This window comes from Piliocolobus tephrosceles, chromosome 3 (genome assembly GCF_002776525.5).
Source record: "Piliocolobus tephrosceles isolate RC106 chromosome 3, ASM277652v3, whole genome shotgun sequence".
Taxonomy (NCBI): Eukaryota; Metazoa; Chordata; class Mammalia; order Primates; family Cercopithecidae; genus Piliocolobus; species Piliocolobus tephrosceles.
The window spans coordinates 182,617,873-182,635,452 of record NC_045436.1 but is presented as its reverse complement, the minus strand read 5'-3'; the positions used below and the strand labels follow the sequence as shown (position 1 = coordinate 182,635,452).

The window sequence follows — 17,580 nt, the reverse complement described above, 5'->3', positions numbered from 1 at the left end:
GTGGGCCTCCCGACATGGTCTGCGAGACGAAGATCGTGGCCGCCGAGGACCATGAGGCGCTGCCGGGGGCCAAAAAGGACGCACTGCTCGCCGCCGCCGGCGCCATGTGGCCCCCCCTGCCCGCCGCGCCCGGGCCGGCCGCCGCGCCCCCCGCACCCCCACCTGCCCCGGTGGCTCAGCCTCGCGGCGGGGCGGGGGGCGCGGGGCCGCCGGGGGGGCGCGGCCTGTGCATCCGCGAGTTCCGTGCGACCGAGCAGGAGGCGGCGCGCCGCATCTTCTACGACGGCATCATGGAGCGCATCCCTAACACGGCCTTCCGCGGCCTGCGGCAGCATCCGCGCGCGCAGCTGCTCTACGCCCTGCTGGCGGGTCAGTGCGCCGGGCCCCCGGCTGCCGCAGTCCCTCGGGCTGGCGCGGAGCTCCCTCGCCCCGGCGTCCACGCGGATCCCGCGCCCGGTTCCCGGGGACCAGCCTGGGAAGCCCCCGCTTTCTGCCGCGCCGGGCCCCGGGCAGGGCTGGCCAGGGGCGTGGGGATGGGCGCGGGGCCCAGAGCGGGCCAGAGCCGGGGAGGGTCCGGGGTCCACACCTGCGTCCCCGCCGCGCAGCTCCCCACCCCCCACCGCCTCCCCTGTCCCCTCCCGGGCATCCTGGGTGGGGGCGGGTGCCAGGGCAGGTAGCGCCCGCCGCGGCTCGGCCCCGGCGAGTGCCTAAATATAATCTGCGGGCGGGGGAGGCCGCCTCCCGCTCGGTGCTAATTTATGAGGGGAAGACAGCCGGCGCCGCGGGGGGTGCGCGCGCCTGGCACAGCCGGGGCGGTCGCAGAGGGTGGCCCCTGCAGGGTCTTTGGGTGCCCTTCCCCTCAGAGCTTCCTGTCGGGGTAAGGGAGTTCGCTCCCATTTTACAGATGAGGAGCTTGAGGCCAGGTGGGGAGGACGCGACTCCCCCAAGGTCATGGCAGCCGAAATGCGGCTGGAAGCAGTGTGGGGCCTCCCTGCCCTGTCCCTGCTCTCAGAGCGCCCGGACGCCGGCCAGGAAGGGCTCTTGCTGGGGCCCTGGGAAGAGGGGGGCCTAGGGCCTGGTGCTGGAACGTGGGACTTCCCTTCCCCCTTCCCCTCCCCCGTGCGGGGCCTGGTCTGCGGGGCAGCTCCCTGGCAGGATCTGCCCACCTTGGCTTCAGCAGGTCAGCGTGGGCAGGGCCCTTCCCAGCCCGGGCACCCCAAGGGTGCCCTGCTGTGTTTGGAGGCTTGTTCCAGACGGTGGGGGTGGGTGGGGTAGTTGTCTTTACCGCAGGAAGCTTGGAAATAGGGAGAAGTGGAAAGCACCCGAGATGACCCCGGCTCCTCCACCCGGAGCGCGGCCCAGCGCGGCGTCTCCCAGGGCCTGGGGATCCCCCGCCGCGCCGCTGACCCGCGCCCTCTGCCCGCAGCGCTGTGCTTCGCCGTGAGCCGCTCGCTGCTGCTGACGTGCCTGGTGCCGGCCGCACTGCTGGGCCTGCGCTACTACTACAGCCGCAAGGTGATCCGTGCCTACCTGGAGTGCGCGCTGCACACGGACATGGCGGACATCGAGCAGTACTACATGAAGCCGCCTGGTGAGTCCCGCTCCTGCCCCTCCCCGCCCTCCGCCCCAGACAGCCCTCGGGTGCACCCACTCCAGCAACCTCGGGGCAGACTTGGCCGAGGGCCAGCGTGGGTGGGCCTGGGCCGGGGCCCCTGTGACCTGAGCCTTCTGGGTGACCGAGGCCTCCAGTGTCAGCGGGGCTGGGGGAGGCAGAGCCAGCTCCTCCCGCTGAGTGACCTGAGCTGGCCCTACGACGCAGTGACTCCACCATTCCCTGCTCTGGATGCGTCTCCCTGGTGTCTGCTGCGGTGGGGCAAGGGCCGCTGGGCTCTGTGGGTCCTATCTGGTGTGCCTTGCGGTGCTGGGGTTGCCTGCAGTACCAGGGCCCTGGGGGGAGGGGACTTGTGTGGCAGGGGCTGGGGACCCTATTGGGGCACAGAGGATGGGGTGGGGGGAGGGGACTTGTGTGGCAGGGGCTGGGGGCCCTATTGGGGCACAGAGGATGGGGTGGGGGCAGGGGACCTGACCTTGAGACTTGGCCTTCACTTGTGGCCTGATCTCTGGGCCACTTAGCTGGAGGGTTTTGTCCCAGCCCCTGCGGCCTTCTGTAGCTGGAGGGGCTGGGACTGGGCTCTAGCGGGGCTGGGGGTTGCTCTCCACCCTGGGCTGGCCCCCAGCCTCTGAGCCACGCCGGTTCCCCCGTGCCGGGTGCCCCAGGGGCGAGGACTCTGCCCTCTGGGGTAGGAGGCTCTCTCCGATCCTGGGGGGTCTGTAGGCCAATGAGAGGGACAGAATGGGCCCAAAGGGTTGGACAGGGTCTGTCAGGATCCCGGTCAGTGTCAGGGGAGGGGCAGCGGCTCCAGCATCGCTGGCTGCCATGCTCTACCCCCGCCCCACAGCCTTGGCGCCTGCTGCTCTCCTTGACCCTTTCCCAAACCCAAACAGAGCATCTGAGCAACCCTGAGCCCTGGCCAGCCTCTGCTTGGGAGGGGAAATGGGCCATGAGGAAGCACAGGCCACAGCAACAAAGGGGGCTCTGGTGGGCACGCGGGGCATGGCCTTCTCCCTCCGGGCTGTGGCCTCCCTGGTGTGAGGGAGTGGAGGGGTAGCTGGCAGGGCTGCAGGAACACCCCTCAAGGGCAGAGGCTGGATAGCTGCTGATGGTCCATGCTGGATACCGGGAGCTGCTTGTGCACATGGGCAAACCGAGTCCTGGGAGGAGTGAGGTGTGCCCAGGGCCACATGCTGCTGGGGGTTGTTATTCCTGGGATGGGCTTGACCTCTGCCTGGTCTTGCATGGGTAGGCAGAGGCAGAACCCCAGGGTGGTGGGCAGGCCAGCTGGTGGGAGGGGTACTGGTCCGGGACCTCCTCCTTAGAGGTGGAGGTGTTGTGTGGGTAGGGAGATGGGGTGTTGGGCGTGGGAGACCCCAGGGGCTCCAGGACAGGGGACCAAGAAGGGGCAGCCCTCCTGGGAACCCTGGAGCTGCACAGAGCTTGGAGGGCCGAGCTGCTCGGGGCCGTGGCACTGGCAGTGGTGCCCGGTGGCTCCCCCTGGGCTACTTCTCCTTGAAGGGCCCTCAGTACCCCCTTAACCGCCTGCCAGGCCTCAGCATCCAGCACTGAAGGAGACGGAGGTCCCCCTCATGGAGCCAGCGGGCTGGTGGCTGTGCAGAGGGGCAATGGGGAGGGATGGGAGGGCTTCCTGGGGCTGGGGGCAGGTGCAGAGCCTCCTTGAGGAGGAGGCCAGAGGGGCCACAGGCAGCCTGTGTGGCCCTCCACAGGCCAACTCCTTGGTCTTCAGAGCGGTCTCTGGGTGCCACCTCTGCCTTTGGCTGCTGGAGGCGGCCAGGCTTCCCCTGTAGCCTGTGCCTGCAGGTTCCCTCCCACAGCTGCCCCCACCTGTCCCTGCACTCCTCCTCCCCTGCCAGTTCCCCTCCCCGACGATCACCACCTCCTGGCTTCATGCCTGACTTCAGGCAGGAATTGGGCCGTGCTGTGGATGGGGTGGTGGCCCAGCCACTTGGCTTACTGCCAGGACAGGCTGGGACCAGAGGGGCCACCCGCCGTCCCCCACTTGGATTTATGGGAAAGCTCACCTGGCTGCAGGGAGCCTTCTGGACGCACTTTGCTGACCGCTGCCCCTCGCAGCCCTCTGGTGTGGGTGCTGGAGTTGGCCGTGACGGCCCGGGTGAACCTGGGTGGCCAGGAGCCACAGCAGTTTGGCTGCACCATGGCCTGTTCAGGGTGGCGCAGGCCATCGAGGCATTTGGGTCTGGAGGAGCTGGGCAGGGCAGGGGCCTGACTGCGCAAAGCCTGCCCCAGCTGTTGGTCTCAGAGGAGGGACTCGGGCCTTTGACCACTACTCTGAGCGGCGCAGCCTCCAGGCTTGAGTGGGTCCTGGCTGTTGGGCTGTTGGGTAACAGGTGTTGGGCTGGCTTTCTCTGCTTAAGGAGCTCTAGAGGGGGCTCTACCTGCTTGTCCTGAATAGTGGCTGCCCCTCCCTTGGCTCTGGCAGAGCTAGGACTGGGGGGCTGCCGGGACTGGGTGTCCCACTGCCCTGACTTGGTGTCTGGCTGGAGGGGACCCCTACCAGCCCCTGGCCCTGTCTCACCCCCGAGATGGAGGGGTCTCCCCAGCCTTCCTCACGGGGTGTCCCTGACCACCCTGTGCCCTGCAGGCTCCTGCTTCTGGGTAGCCGTGCTGGATGGCAACGTGGTGGGCATTGTGGCCGCACGGGCTCACGAGGAGGACAACACGGTGGAGCTGCTGCGGATGTCTGTGGACTCGCGTTTCCGCGGCAAGGGCATCGCCAAGGCGCTGGGCCGGAAGGTGCTGGAGTTCGCCGTGGTGCACAACTACTCCGCGGTGGTGCTGGGCACGACGGCCGTCAAGGTGGCCGCCCACAAGCTCTACGAGTCGCTGGGCTTCAGACACATGGGCGCCAGTGACCACTACGTGCTGCCTGGCATGACCCTCTCGCTGGCCGAGCGCCTCTTCTTCCAGGTCCGTTACCACCGCTACCGCCTGCAGCTGCGCGAGGAGTGACCGCCAGCGCTCACCCGCCCGCCACCCCGGCCGCCCTGTCCGCCTGTGCCCGCCTGCCCGCCGCCCGGCGCGGCCTCTGCTTTCAGACGCTCACCTGGCGTTTGGGTGGGGTTTTCCCTTTTCAACATCCTGCGGTTGTCTGGCTGGTTCGGGGGGGTGCGCTGGGGGGTGCGGGGCTGTTGCTCTTCCACGACACTGGTGGGGATGGGTTGTTTGTCGCCACAGCCCCTCGCCCTTCCCCACCTGCCCGGGCGGCTTGCCACATGAAGAGTGGCATCTTGGACCGCCGCAGTTGTCCACGACGCTGCCCTGCCCGCCGCCACTGGGGAAGGCCCAGCCTCGCTCACCAAGCACAGAACCTCGCAACAGAGCCCAGGGCCAGGCTCCGGCCCCGCCTGCGGCCCCAGCGCCACTGCCCGTGGAGGCCCGAGCTGGCCATGGCGCTGCTTTGCTCCGCGCATGCCGAGGGTGTGGCCCGGCTGAGCATGCCGCATGCGCACAGCCCCGCCCTGCCGCCCTGCCCGGAGACCCGGGCCGGTGAGCGCCCCTGTCCCCGGCCTCGAGCTGGCCATGGGAGGGCCTGTCCCTGCCCCCACCCCCTGGAGGGCCTGGTCTGCCCCGCGCCGCCCGGCTCTGTCCACGCCTGCTTTGCTCTGATGCCCTCCTTTCCTCTGGCTCCGGCCCCTCCCCTGCCTGGGCTGGGCTGGCTGGTGTCATCACCTGGGTGGCTCCCATGGCGTCCGTGGCAGCGCCGGGGTGGGGGTCCATGGGACCCCTCTCCCCAGTGCCCACTGGATCACGGTGGCTTCTCCCAGATTTCCCTGGGGACCTCCTGCCTCTGGCTGACGGTCCACCCTGTGAATCTTACCAGCCCAGGCTGCTGCCAACAGCGCCCAGCCCACAGCTTCTCCCAGCCTGAAACCAACCCATTTTCTAATAAGTTATTTAGACAGAATAGCACTCTGCATGACTTTAATTCTTGGGACAAAACGGTAGTTTGTACCGTAAGACACAGTTTCTGGCCCAGTGTGATGGGGGTGGGTGGCCGGGTGGGTGGAGCGTTTTGCTGTTGGAGACCTGGAGGGAAACCCTGACTGGGTGTCATTTCCCACCATGGAGCAAGCCTCCCAGCCCTGGCCTGCAGGGTGGGCAGGGTGGGGGGCAAGGGAGTCCGCAGCCTCTGGGAGGAGGGGCAGGGCGCTGCCTTGGGCTGGGTGGGAAGAGGGATGGCTGCCTGGGCTCCCGCTGGCCATGCTCCTGGTCTCTCCTTCCTGAGGTCACAGGCTAGGGGCTGCCCTGGGTGGGGGGGTGGCCTGGAAGGGGAGACAGAGGAGGAGGGTGACACAGGTCGCACATCCAGCCTAGAGGTGGACCTGGCTTTGGTGGCAGGAGAAGAAGAAACACTTGCCCAGACCCCTTTGTGTGGGGAATTGGGGAGGGGGTGTGGCAGGCAGGTGGGCCATGGAACTGGGTCCCGGGCACCAAGGCCACATGCAGGGCCACCGAGGGATGTTCCTCACGAGGCTTCAGAAGCGAGCGAGGGGACGGAGAAGCCCTGCGTCTGAGGGCCTTTTGTCCCGTTAGCAATTGAGGTGTGCAGAGCACTGTACAGACCCCACTCCCCTGTACATTCCTCCCTGGAGGTGCCCGGTCCCTGCTCGGGGATGGGAGTTTTGTAGACTGTACAGAAATCGGCACCCTATTTTCTTGCAGCTCAGATTTTGTTAATCTGGAATATACAGACAGACGTAAAGTGTTTTAGCAAAATGGAAACAGTTGTGCCTTTTTCCTCTTTTGGTTTGGTTTGGGTTTGGCTGGGGGCAGGAGGGGCAGGGCGGGCCAGGTGGAGTCAGGTCTTGGGAGTGACATGTCGGGGTGCCGCCAGCTTCCCTTGGTCCTGTGCCTTTGGAGCCTTGGGCTCCTGGGGTTAAGGGTGCTTGGGGCTGGCTGTTGGAACCCACCAACGCCAGGGCAGGGCCTGGAGGCCCAGGGACTGCCAGTGTCTCGTTGATACTGACCTGAGCTGGGCTCATAGCAGATCCCCCTCCTGGGAGTTCTGAGAGTCCTGGGCAGTGTGGCCCTCTCCCATTCTGGTGGCACCTGCGCCCCTGAGTGACCTCTTCCCCGGCTGCACTGCCCTGTGGGTGGTGGGACGCTTGGCCTTTCTTTGTTGCTGCCAGGACTTGGTCGAGATGGCAGGAAGGGTGTGTGGGGTGGTTGTGTGCGGAACCCTGCCGCCCCTGAGGTGAGCAGCGGCACTGGTGTGCCTGCCAGGCTGGGGCGGAGCTGCCTGGAGCCCTCTCCAGGCCAATGTGCAGCTCAGTGGGGCCCTTGAAGGCCACGGAGGGGCAGATGTGTCCTCCCCCCGGGCTGGAGGCCGGGTGCCCTGGTGGGTGGGCCTGCCCTGGGCCGCCTTGTCCCTCCAGCCTGGGATCTCACTGCTCTGCACTTGTGCACTGACGTGAATTTTATATGTTTGTAGAAACTGATGTAACTTCTTCTACCTCTGAAGTGCCCTCCTGGGCCCTGCTGTCATGTGGCTGGTGCGGCTTCCCCAAGTGCTGGCCCCCTGCCCGCTCCCTATGGGCACCCACCACTCAGACTCTGCGTGGCGAGGCCCAGGGAAAGCTAGCCCGGGGCCCGGCACTGCTTAGGGGCCTGGGGCTCCTGGAATTTCTGTGTGTTTGGAAGCCTCTGTAGTGGGGAGGGCATAAGGCGGGAGGGGCTGGCAGTGCCCGGGGCCAGAGCTGGGCGAAGGAGGACATCCTCGCTGGACGAGCAGTGCAGGCCTGACGAGAGGCTCCGGGCAGCCGAGTGCTGAGGCGCCTTGGGATGCCCTGCACTGCCCAGGGCCATGGGTCTTGCTGTACTAGGGGTGGGGCGGCCCCGTGCGGCTGCCACCACCCAGGTGTGAGCCGCTGCAGACCTGGCTCCTGAGGGTGGGAGGCCTGCTTGTGCTGAAGCTGCCATTTGGTCTGGCCCCCAGAAGGGCTCCTGAGCGTAGGGAGTTGAGACCCACAGCCATGGTGGCGTCTCCCCCTCCTTCCTCCGCCCCATGCCCAGCCTTGCTTCCGGCTGGTGTCATGCCTTGGGGCCGGGCAGCAGCTGAGAAGCTGCCCCCAGAGGGAGGGACCGAGGGCTGGGTTAGTCTGGCCTGAAGGGTGGATGGCTGGCCCTGGGGGAAGGCTGGGTCTGGGAGGCCCTGTGGACACCAGGCCTGGGGCCACGAGGCCCTGGGGCCACCCCTCTCCTGCTCTGGGTGTCCTCAGAGAAGATGGCAGAAGGTTTCAGGCCCTAGAGGGGACGGGCTGGGGACGCCCTGAGCTTCCTGGCTGTGTGGCAGGTGCTGAGGAAGCTCTCTGGGCCATAAGGACCTGGCTCCCCTCTGAGAGGCCCACCTGCCCCGGCGCACCCAGGGCTGTGCCTGTGGCCTGAGGCCGGGAACTTGGTTTCCTGGGCTCTGCTGGCGCCTGGGATTTGTGGGGGCCAGAGGTGATTGCCCCGCCAGGCAGGGGGCTGTGTGGGCCCTCGTGGGGCCACCTTCTCGTCAGTGCCCGAGGGACGGTGGAACAGTTGCCCCTGCGCCGAGGGAGCCCACTGCTGTCCCCCATGAGCTGGCGCTGCAGCTGTGCACCCTGTATTGCCTGCTGACTTGCTTGTGTCTGTTTGGAAGCAGTTTCTGTTTGGCCACAGGCCTGTGTGCCTGGGCTGATGGCCACAGAGCTGACACTTGGGGTTTGAGTTCCAGACTTGGCAGATGCTGGGATCGGCTTACTCCTTGGTGCCACGGCTGCTGTGCTTCCAATGGTGGCATGATGCCTCCTGGGGCCACAGCGGGGTGAAGGAGGGTGAGCCGGACATACCATTGTTGGATGTATTTTTTTTTTAAAACAGCAATAATTAGCCATTTTAAAGGAGGGGTGTACCTGTGTGTGTGCATGTGCACGTGTTTGAGCGTGTGTGTGTGCAAGTGGGTTCTTGATATGTGCAGTGTGAACATGTGTGCATGTGTATAGGTGTGCATGTGTGAGCGTGAGTGCGTGTTGTGTATGTGCATAAGCATGTACACGTGTGAGCGTGCGTGTGTGCATGTAAATGTACACGTGTGTACAGGTGTACATGTGCATGAGTTCTTGTGTACCTGCGTGAGCACGTGTATGATATACGTGTGTGGGTGTGTGCACATGTGTGAGTGTACATGTGTTTGTGTCGGGTATGCATGAGCATGCATGTGTATGAGTGTCCATGTGTATGCATGAGCACGTATACATGTGTGATGCACATGTTCCTGTGTACTTCTCTGAGGGGGCACATGTGTATGAATGGATGCGTGTGTACATATGCATATGGTATATGTGTACTTGTGTATGCGTGGGCGTGTATGCGTGTGAGTCCTTCCGTGTGCTGGTGTATATGTGGGCATGCACATGTATGGATGTACATGTGAGCTGTACATGTAGTGTATATGTGTGTTGCATGAGCATGCACGTGTGTGAGTGCCTGTGTGTGTACTTGCATATATGTGGCTGTGCAGGTACCCGGTGGTGGTGGGCTGGCAGTGCCCGGGGAAGCAGGTCCTACCCACCGATTCCCTGCTGGGCTCCCGGCCCCCGGCAGAGCCTCCCTGGCCCCTCTTGCCCCTCAGTGGGGCAGGGCCTCGGTGGAGGGCCTGGGCAGCTCCAGGGCAGGTCCAGGGAGGCCAGGCTTGGGGAGCGCAAGGGGTGGGGTTCACCTGCTGCTGTTTGTTCCCGAAACTGTACTGTGAGCCCATGGCGGGGGCAGATTGTTCTGAGGCCCCAGATGTGCCAAAACAGCCCCCAGGGTGGGGGCGAGCGCGTTCTGAGGAGAGGGGCTGCGGGGGCCCGGGGTGGGTGTGCGCCCCTCCCCTGGATGGCCCCCAATGCTGCTGTTTTTCAATAAAACCAGAGTTGAAGGCACCTGGCTCCCTTGGTCTCTTGAGGCGCTTCCTGCCCACTGTGTGGCAGGGCTGGCTTTCAGGGATGTGGGCCCCCACCCTTGGTGGCCCAGTTTGGCCCCCGCCGCCTCCCCCTTCTCCCCTGGCCACCCCCTTTCCTCACCTTGGCTCGCCTACACCTGGCCAGGCTGCCCTGCAGCCAGCACTGCCCCCTGGAGGGAGTGTAATCTGGGAGGCGGGGCAGAGGGGCTTGGTGGCCCCATGGGCTAAGGCCCCTCCCCCAGCAGGCACCCAGCCGGGTGGGTTCTGCCCATTCACTCTCAGGCCCAGGATCCCCCTGAGCAGCTCCTGGGCTCTGCCCTCCCCCAGCTCTGTGCTTGGCCCTGGGCACTCTCACTCCTGGCAGAGAGCTTGGCCCCCAGCCCCTGCCCCCACACCATCCTTGCCACCCCAGCGGGACTCCTGGCCAGGCCCACCAGGCCCTGCCGCCCTGTCCTCCTGGGTCTGAGGTTCCCAGTTCCTGTGGTTATGTCCGTCCTTGCCCTGGCAGCCCCAGCACCTGCCTGCCTGCCTGGCCCCTTGGAGGAACAGTGGTGCTGAGGGAGGGTGTGAGGTGAGTGGGCATTAGAGCCCACCAGGATGGGGGTGGACCCCCAGTGTCTCTGAGGGAGGATGCCAGGTCTGGGGTCCAGGCCGAGGGTATTGCAGCTCAGGGCTGTGGTGGGGAGCAGGGTGTTGGGGGGGGGTCTTGCAGACAGACATGGGGTGGACACAGACCTCTGCCCTGGCAGCTCCCTGTCAGGATGCCAGTCTTGTTGGCAGAGGGACTCCTGGAGTCTAGGGGTCCCCCAGCCCCACAGCCCGGTCCCCTGGGCTGCTTTCCTGGTAGGGATTTCCTTGGCTCGGCTTCTGCCTTCTCCACCTTCCCAACCCGTGCTGCCAGGCTCTCCAGCCAGGACCCTGGAGGAAGCCCAAGCTGCGAGTATCTTTCCAAGGGCAGGGGCAGGGCTGCCCCTCAGCCTGGAGGGCTAGGCAGCCTTGGCCTGGGCTCAGGTAACGAATAGCAAAGCCCATCTGGGACATCCCACTGAAACTGTGGCAGGATGGAGGCCTGGGTGCAGTGGGTACCTCAAGGCCCGGCGGGGCCTGGTGGGGCTCAGAGTGCTGCCCAGGGAACGGAGGCAGGGGCAGCACCACGCCCGCAGGAGGGCCCAGCAGCGGTTACAGGCAGCTCCCTGGATCACTGGGACGTCCCACCACACTGGGGGCAGGCCCGGTCGCCCAGGACCCACACACATGGGAGGCGGTGAACATGTTTTTGATGCCAGGAGAAAACCAGGCTGTCTCGGCCAGAGTGGGTGTCCTCTTCCTGGGGAGAAACCAAATGCTTCCTTGAGTCACAGGATGGGCACCTGGCTCCCCCCAAGGGGCAGGAAGCATGAAGAGGGGCGAGGCTGACGTGGCATAGCAGCAGGACTGTGATCTGGACCCAGCTGCCCCTGCCTCCCCAGCACCACACATGGTGTCAGGCAAATGCTGCATAATTGAAGGGAAGAAGGAACAGACTTCCAGGACCCGCAGACCGCAGCAGCGAGGTCCTGGCCAGTTTGTTGTGATGACCCAGGTCACCCAGAAAAGATGACCCATGTTCAGTGGGCACAGGCAAGCCACGCGGGTGACACAGCCGCCATTTGAAAGAGGGCAGGGTGGTACACATGGTGGTGGGGGGGAGGCCACTGCTCACATCCACAGCGCCATCTGCACCCCAAATACTCACCCCTGGCTGGCCTCCTGCAGTGGCACCAGGTGTCTCCACGTGCAGCCAGCACCTTGATGGTGAGCCTGAGTGCTGGCCACTCTGTGGGTGGCGCCCACAGAGGTGACAACCCTGAAGGGTGTGGGGGAAGGGACGCTCTTGGAGCCCAGACCTTGGTAAGGAAGTACATGGGAGGGGCTGAGGCACCCGGGGTGGGGGTGGCCTGAAAGCAGGACCCCAGGAGCACATTTCCAGGGGCCACCACAGAGACAGGGAGCCATGGTACAGGGTGAGGACGCAGCTGAAATCCTGGCTGGCGCAGTTTTGAGCCCTGTGACCTTTTGGTGCCTCAGTTTCCCCACGTGCAAAGGGGGGATCGTGTTGGTGCCTCTGTCGCAGCCTGCTGTGAGGTGGAGGCGAGTCACAGGTGTCCTGCTGGGCTGGCAAGCGAGGCCACTGTGCATGAGGGAAGGCAGAGGGGCACGTGGGATGGGAAGAGTCTGGAGGGGCTGCTTGGAGCACTGGCTGTCTGGCGGGAGCCAGCCTGTTTGCAGCCACTGGTCACCAGCCTGCAGGAGGCTCATGGGAGAGACCTTGTGGCCTGAGAGCATGTGACCCCAGACGCCCACAGGTCCTCGGTGGCCCCTAGGCCGTGTCCATGGCGGAGGCCTTCTCATGGAGGGGCCCCTCTGGTCCTCCTGACGCATCAGTCAGGAACACAGGCTCCAGGGGCCTCAGTGCCTGCGGGGAGACTGCGTTCTCTCCGTCTCAGTACAGGGCTGTACGCTGGGCTGGCCTGGGAGGACGGTGCACGCCCTGGTGAAGCAAAGGGAGCCAGCAGTGGGGGGACACCACAGGGCGTCAGAGCTGGTGGCTTCTTGGACACCTGCCAGGGGTGAGCAGCTGCTGAGCCACGAGGGAGCCCTTCCCCTGGAATCCATGGGGGAGAGAGCCAGGAATGCCTACCCTCTCTGGAGCGTCTGGCCCAGACCCAGCCTGGGTCACTCCCGTTTTGGGGCACTCAGCCCTGCCCCGGCCAAGTGGCTGGGGGTTGTGGACGCGACATTTCCCATGCACAGGAAGAATTCACTCAAACAAGGATAAAGAGGGCTTTGCACAGGCATTTACTCCAGGGGATGACAGGCCACCCCAGCCCCAAAGGGTTAATGCATCCTGGGGCATACAGAGCTGGTGACCTTGGGGAAGGCCACACAATGGACTGTTGGAAACCAGTTCTCTCCTCCCACTGTTGCCTGGGGCTACAGACAAAATGAAGGCGAAAAACGCGGGGGCGGGGGGTGGCTGCTGACAGGGGACCCGGGGGTAGCCAGGCTGTTGCTGGGAGACTCAGTGCAACATGGGCCTAGTGGAGGGCCCCAGGCCTCCTGCAGCGGCAGCAGGTGTCCCCATGAGCGGCCGGCACTCAGGTTCACCTTGAGGGGTACCTGCAGATGGCAGCCAGAGGTGAGCCCGAGGCCTGGGCCAGCCATCCCCAGCCACCTCCCAGACCCCACGCAGGGGGACAGGGCCTACAGCACACAGGTGCACACATCCAGACACGTGATCAGACCGCCACACGCACACGTGTGCGTACACGTGCACACTCACCACACTCGCCCAGTAACAGGTGTTTGCCACATCCACCTCCCAGTCACGACACCTCGCTCTTGGCGGAGGTTCCCCCACCTGCCAGGGCCTCTGTGCCAGTGCGTAGGCTGCGGCCGGCAGACAAGGTGCCCTTGGACGGGTGGGTGTGTCCTGGGTGTGCTTGCCCCTCAGGGTCCTGCCCCCGAGAGGATCGGTGGTTCCTAGAGGCCAGGAGAGCCCTCCCCGGGGTCCCTGACCCTGAGTGGACTAAGCCTCCACAGCTCTTGACAGGGAGGGAGGGGTCCAGCCCTGGCTGCTGTCCCTGTTCACTGAAGCGAGCAGAGTCGGGTGGGGCTTCCCAGCTTCAGGGACCGTCCAGCCTCCACTTCTGTGCCTGCTGTGGAGTGGCCATCTCCGGGCCAGGGCCATCTCAGGGCTGGGGCTGCACCCTTTGGCCTAGCTCTTCTGCCCTGGGGGTGCTGGCCTCCCCTCACCCTGGGCTCCGTGACACTGGGCAGGGTTGGGTGTCCCCTCACCTGAAGCTGCAGCTCCAACGCCTGCACCTGTTCCAAGGACTCCATAGTCCTCCTGACGAGAGCTAGAGTGCGGGAGAGAGGAGGCCCTGCTGGTCCCTTGGCCTTGGGGCCTGGGAGCCGAAGACAAGAGAACTTCCAGGCCCAAGTTCTGCCCTGACCCCCGAGCCCCCTTGTTTTTCCTGTATCCACTCGGTCACCCAAACCAGCTGTGGGACCTTAATGCCCACAAGCAGCCCCTGAGTGCCCGGCCCCTGAGGCTGGGTCCAGCTCCCCCGACCCCGTCTACAGTCCAGGATGCCTCTCGCAGGCCCCTTGGCCCTCGCTGCAGCCTCTCGTCCTGGCCTGGCCCGCCACACTGCACTGGCCCTCACCCCTACCCCTCTGGCTCAGCTCACCCCAGCTGGGGGCCGTGGGGTGGGGTAGGCGTCATGCCAGCTCTGTTCCAGAGCCTCTGGGGCTGGGAGGAGGGGGAAGGCACAGGGAGCCCCACCAGCCAGAGCCACCAGGCACACAAGAACCCCCAATCCCCACTACTGCTAGGTGAAGTTTGAGGAAACAGTGGCTTTGTACCATGGGCAGACTGGCCCCGCTGTGGAGGCCTGGATCGCCATGCAGCAGTGGGGCTCAGAGCCCTGAGAAAAGGAAGGCCTGGGCAGGGGGTGGGGGCAGGGGCAGGACCCGCAAGCTCAGGCTTTCTCAGGGCTCGCTCTGAATCCTTGAGCCCCTGAATAAACATTTGTTCAGTCCTTTTGTGCTGTGTGACACCGCAATGCAAAGATGGTGGCAGGAGCCCTAAGCTGTGGTGGGCACCACCTCAATTTCCAGCCCTGCTGGCCCCAGCAGAGCCAGGGCCTCCCTGGTGTGTCCTGAGCCAAGGCCAGTGGCCACCTGAGCTCTGTGGCCCTCAGTGTCTTCTGTGCAGGAGCCGGTCACTGTCTGCAGGGAGCTGTCAGCCAGCAGGTGGGCATACGGCCCATGTGCACGGTGGGGAGCCCTGCAGAAGGACCTGGGCCGCCCTGGGGACCTTCTTATGGGGACAAGGCTGGAGAGCTGATGCAGTCCAAGCTGGACCATTGCTCCTCATGCTGGCTGGGGCTACCCCGAGTGTGCAGAGAACTGGCCCCTCTGTGCCTGGTGGGGTGGTGCTGCTGACTGAGTGCGTGATCCCAAGCAACTGCTGCTCAGAGAGGGGCAGCAAGTGTGGGGCTGAGCTGGCACTCAGTTGGAGTGCTCCCTGTGGGGCCTCGGGAGGGCAGGCAGGGCAGAGATGCTGGGCACTACATGCCGCCTGGGAGACATGACCTGACCCCCAGCCCTTCAGGGATGGTGCAGGCCCTGCCCAACCCCCGGTTCCCTGAGTGCTCTTGAGAGAGCAGTGCACAGGCTGCAGCCTGCCTCAGGAGCTGCCAGGCCAGCTGGAGGAAGCTGCTCCCGGGAACAAGGCCGTTTGGGAGTGTTTTCTTTCCTTTTTTAACCTACAGCTGAGCACACGTTATACTTGTTAAATGGTCACGTAAGATGGGTGTGTTTTCAAATGAGTGGCCGGACATAGTTTTCAAGTGGCAGAGCCCTGCTTTAGGCTGGAGTGGGCTGGGTGGGCACCAGGGATGGGAGCCTCATATCCCTAAGGGTAAGAGCTGGAGAGGGTGGGGCTAGGAGGGCATGGTGACCACCACTCGAGAGCTGGTGCCCGAAGCTTCCAGCCCTGATGCTCCCGTGCCTCTTCTCCCAACGCGTGAAGCTGCCCTGGCCATTTACAGACCTGGCCTGGAGAACTGGGGGCACAGGTCCCCGTGGCCACCTGCCCTCACCTCTCCCCTGTGAGGCCAGAATGGGAGCCTCCATGGGACCAGTGGCTGGGTGTTGTGGGGAGGTCCTGGCCCTCCCAAGGGAGACAGAAAGAACCCCTCGGCCTGACCGCTGGGGGTGACTCTGCCTGAGCTCACTTATCTACGGGCTCAGCAGAGAGGGGTGGCCTGTGGGACAGGATGGGACCCAGGCCTGAAGTCTGTACTTAGCCTGCGGGGCCTCAGTGACTCCAGCACCCCAACAAGAACACCTGCTGCCCGCTCCGTAGCCTGGCCCCAGTGCCCACTCCCCATCCTTCTAGATCCCCAAGACATAGAGGCCTCGGGCCTCAGACAAAGCAGCCTTTGGTGTCTGCAGCTGCCCTCCGGAGTTCCCGTCAGCTGGAACACCTGGCGCTCTCAGGGGCGGAGCCCACTTGGGCCTTTCAAGGGCCCCCAAACCCAGGCTGGCCCCTCTGCCTGCCAGGACCCAGGTGACACAGCAACATGAGGTGGGGCTTTCCTGGGCTGTGCCCATGGAGCATGGAGCCTCCTCTTAGCTGTTCATGAAGACCAAGCAACGCTGTGTTGCCCCAGGACTACCTGCACACTCCGGGATGCCCCAGGCTACCTGCACACTCCGGGATCTGCGGATCTTCCACTTCAAACAGCAGCTCATCATGGATCTGGGCCACCAGCCTGGCAGGGAGGGAGAGGGTCACCTTGGGAGGCCAGGACTGTGGGGTGGGGGCTCAGGGGTGCATGCAGAGGCGGGGGCCCATCCCCAAGGTTTCTGAAAGGTGGTTCTGGCAGTGGGGCCCAAGAGGATGTGGCTCCGTGAGGCATGGGGAGGACCCAGCCCATGGGCACCACTGCCTGAGGTCACCCACTGTCACCAGGACAGCGCTGGGGAGCTGGGAGAAGGGGTGACAGGGAGACAGGCTGGTCGGAAGTGACTCTGGTCAGCTGCAAGGAAGCAGGTGGCACACCCAGCAGGAGGGGCTGGGCGCCCCGTGTCCGCCCACCCAGGTTGGTCCCGTGGGGCTGAGCAGTTTGCGTCTGAAGTCTGGGCAGGGATGGAAAACAGCCCTTCGTGAACTGTTGTGGGGCCTGACATGGGCTGAGTCTCATGAACAACATCATGGGTTCCTGTGCCCTCAAGGCTTCTTGGAGAGGCGGGGTGCTCATTCCTGGCTCCTGCCTCACTCTGGTGAGCGTCCAGCCAGCCCCAGCCAGGCCCCAGCCAAGCCCCACCCTTCCCCAGCCTCCTTCACGGAGCCCCTCCGTGCCCCTCCCAGGGCGTCAGCAGGGAGAGCAGGTGGGACCCGAGTGAGAGGAGATTCCGGTGAAATGCACTGCTGGGGGCAGGTCCCTGGGTACAGATCGAAGTGCAGGTTCAAGTGTGCACAAGGTGGACGGATCACGGCTCTGGGCGATCGGCTCTTAAGGGCCCGCACCACGCGGGGCACAGACCCGGCCGGGGCGGGATTCGGCCGGGGCGCTGCGGCTCCACATGCTCCTTGGAAATGGGTGATACACACCTTGGGCAGATGATGCCTCAGATCCTGGTGATGTGAGACCTCTGCTGAGGCCTGCTGCCCCCAGACCCACTGCCAGCCTCTCATGTGGGGTGGACACGGGCAGCTCACCCTGTGCCCTCGGGAGGGGACGTGTGGTATGGGAGACTCACAGGATGAGCTGCTGGGAAGGATGGGGTGCCAAGGGGTCCCACACACTCTGTCCTCTGTGTGACCTTGGCTCTGTCTCCTGGGTTGAGCCTTCATGGGCAGGAGTCACGTCCTATCTTTGACCCTGCTGCCCGTCCTTGGCCGGCACAGACAGGGGCACAGCGGGCCCAGGGTCCTAGGGAGCTGGGCTACAGGGGAGCCCTCGCCGGGCAGTAGTCACGGGCATATGATGGAGAGCCCCAGCTGGGATGAGGGGCAGCCTTCAAGCCCCAGAGTACAGGTGGGCCATGCTGGCACTTTCCGCAGGGGATGTGGACTTTGCAACAGAGATTTCCGGTAACGTGCCCCAATCCGCCCTTCCTCTCTTTCTTCACGTTGGTCCCTTTGTTGCTGGGTGGGGCGGAGGTGGGGCTGTGTCCTCAGCTACAAAGGACATTTCCCAGGCTCTCTCTCAGGCAGGGTGGCCCAGGACTGCATTCCCTCCAACTTCCAAGGAGGCTATTTTTTTTCCCCCTTAGCAGGGAGGGAGGTGAGGAGTGGGATGGAAAAGGAGACTCCAGGAAAGCTCCTAAAAGGGAAGGCTCTTTAAAGGGCTGACTGTAAAGGGCTGCCAGGGGCAGATGCTCTTCTGACCACTACTACTTTCTCCTTTTGCCTGGAAGGTGTGATGGCTGGAGCAGCAACCTCCATCATAGCACCAGGAGG

The 17,580-nt window shown here is 64.7% G+C and overlaps 2 protein-coding genes across 2 annotated transcripts in view; one reads left to right on the top strand and one right to left on the bottom strand.

Moving 5' to 3' along the window:
- NAT8L (N-acetyltransferase 8 like) overlaps positions 1-5,561 on the top strand; it is a 12,951-nt gene extending 7,390 nt beyond the window's left edge. The window contains exons 4-6 of the mRNA XM_026449437.1: positions 9-369; positions 1,427-1,591; positions 4,239-5,561. Coding sequence (XP_026305222.1) covers positions 9-369; positions 1,427-1,591; positions 4,239-4,606 — 894 coding nt within the window. The 3' untranslated portion in view covers positions 4,607-5,561. The remainder of the gene's footprint in view (positions 1-8; positions 370-1,426; positions 1,592-4,238) is intronic.
- Positions 5,562-12,382: 6,821 nt separating this feature from the next.
- POLN (DNA polymerase nu) overlaps positions 12,383-17,580 on the bottom strand; it is a 159,164-nt gene continuing 153,966 nt past the window's right edge. Inside the window, exons 23-25 of the mRNA XM_023206783.2 lie at positions 15,819-15,886; positions 13,401-13,462; positions 12,383-12,722 (exon numbers count right to left, since the gene is read on the bottom strand). Of these exons, the coding sequence (XP_023062551.1) occupies positions 12,537-12,722; positions 13,401-13,462; positions 15,819-15,886 (316 nt within the window). The 3' untranslated portion in view covers positions 12,383-12,536. The remainder of the gene's footprint in view (positions 12,723-13,400; positions 13,463-15,818; positions 15,887-17,580) is intronic.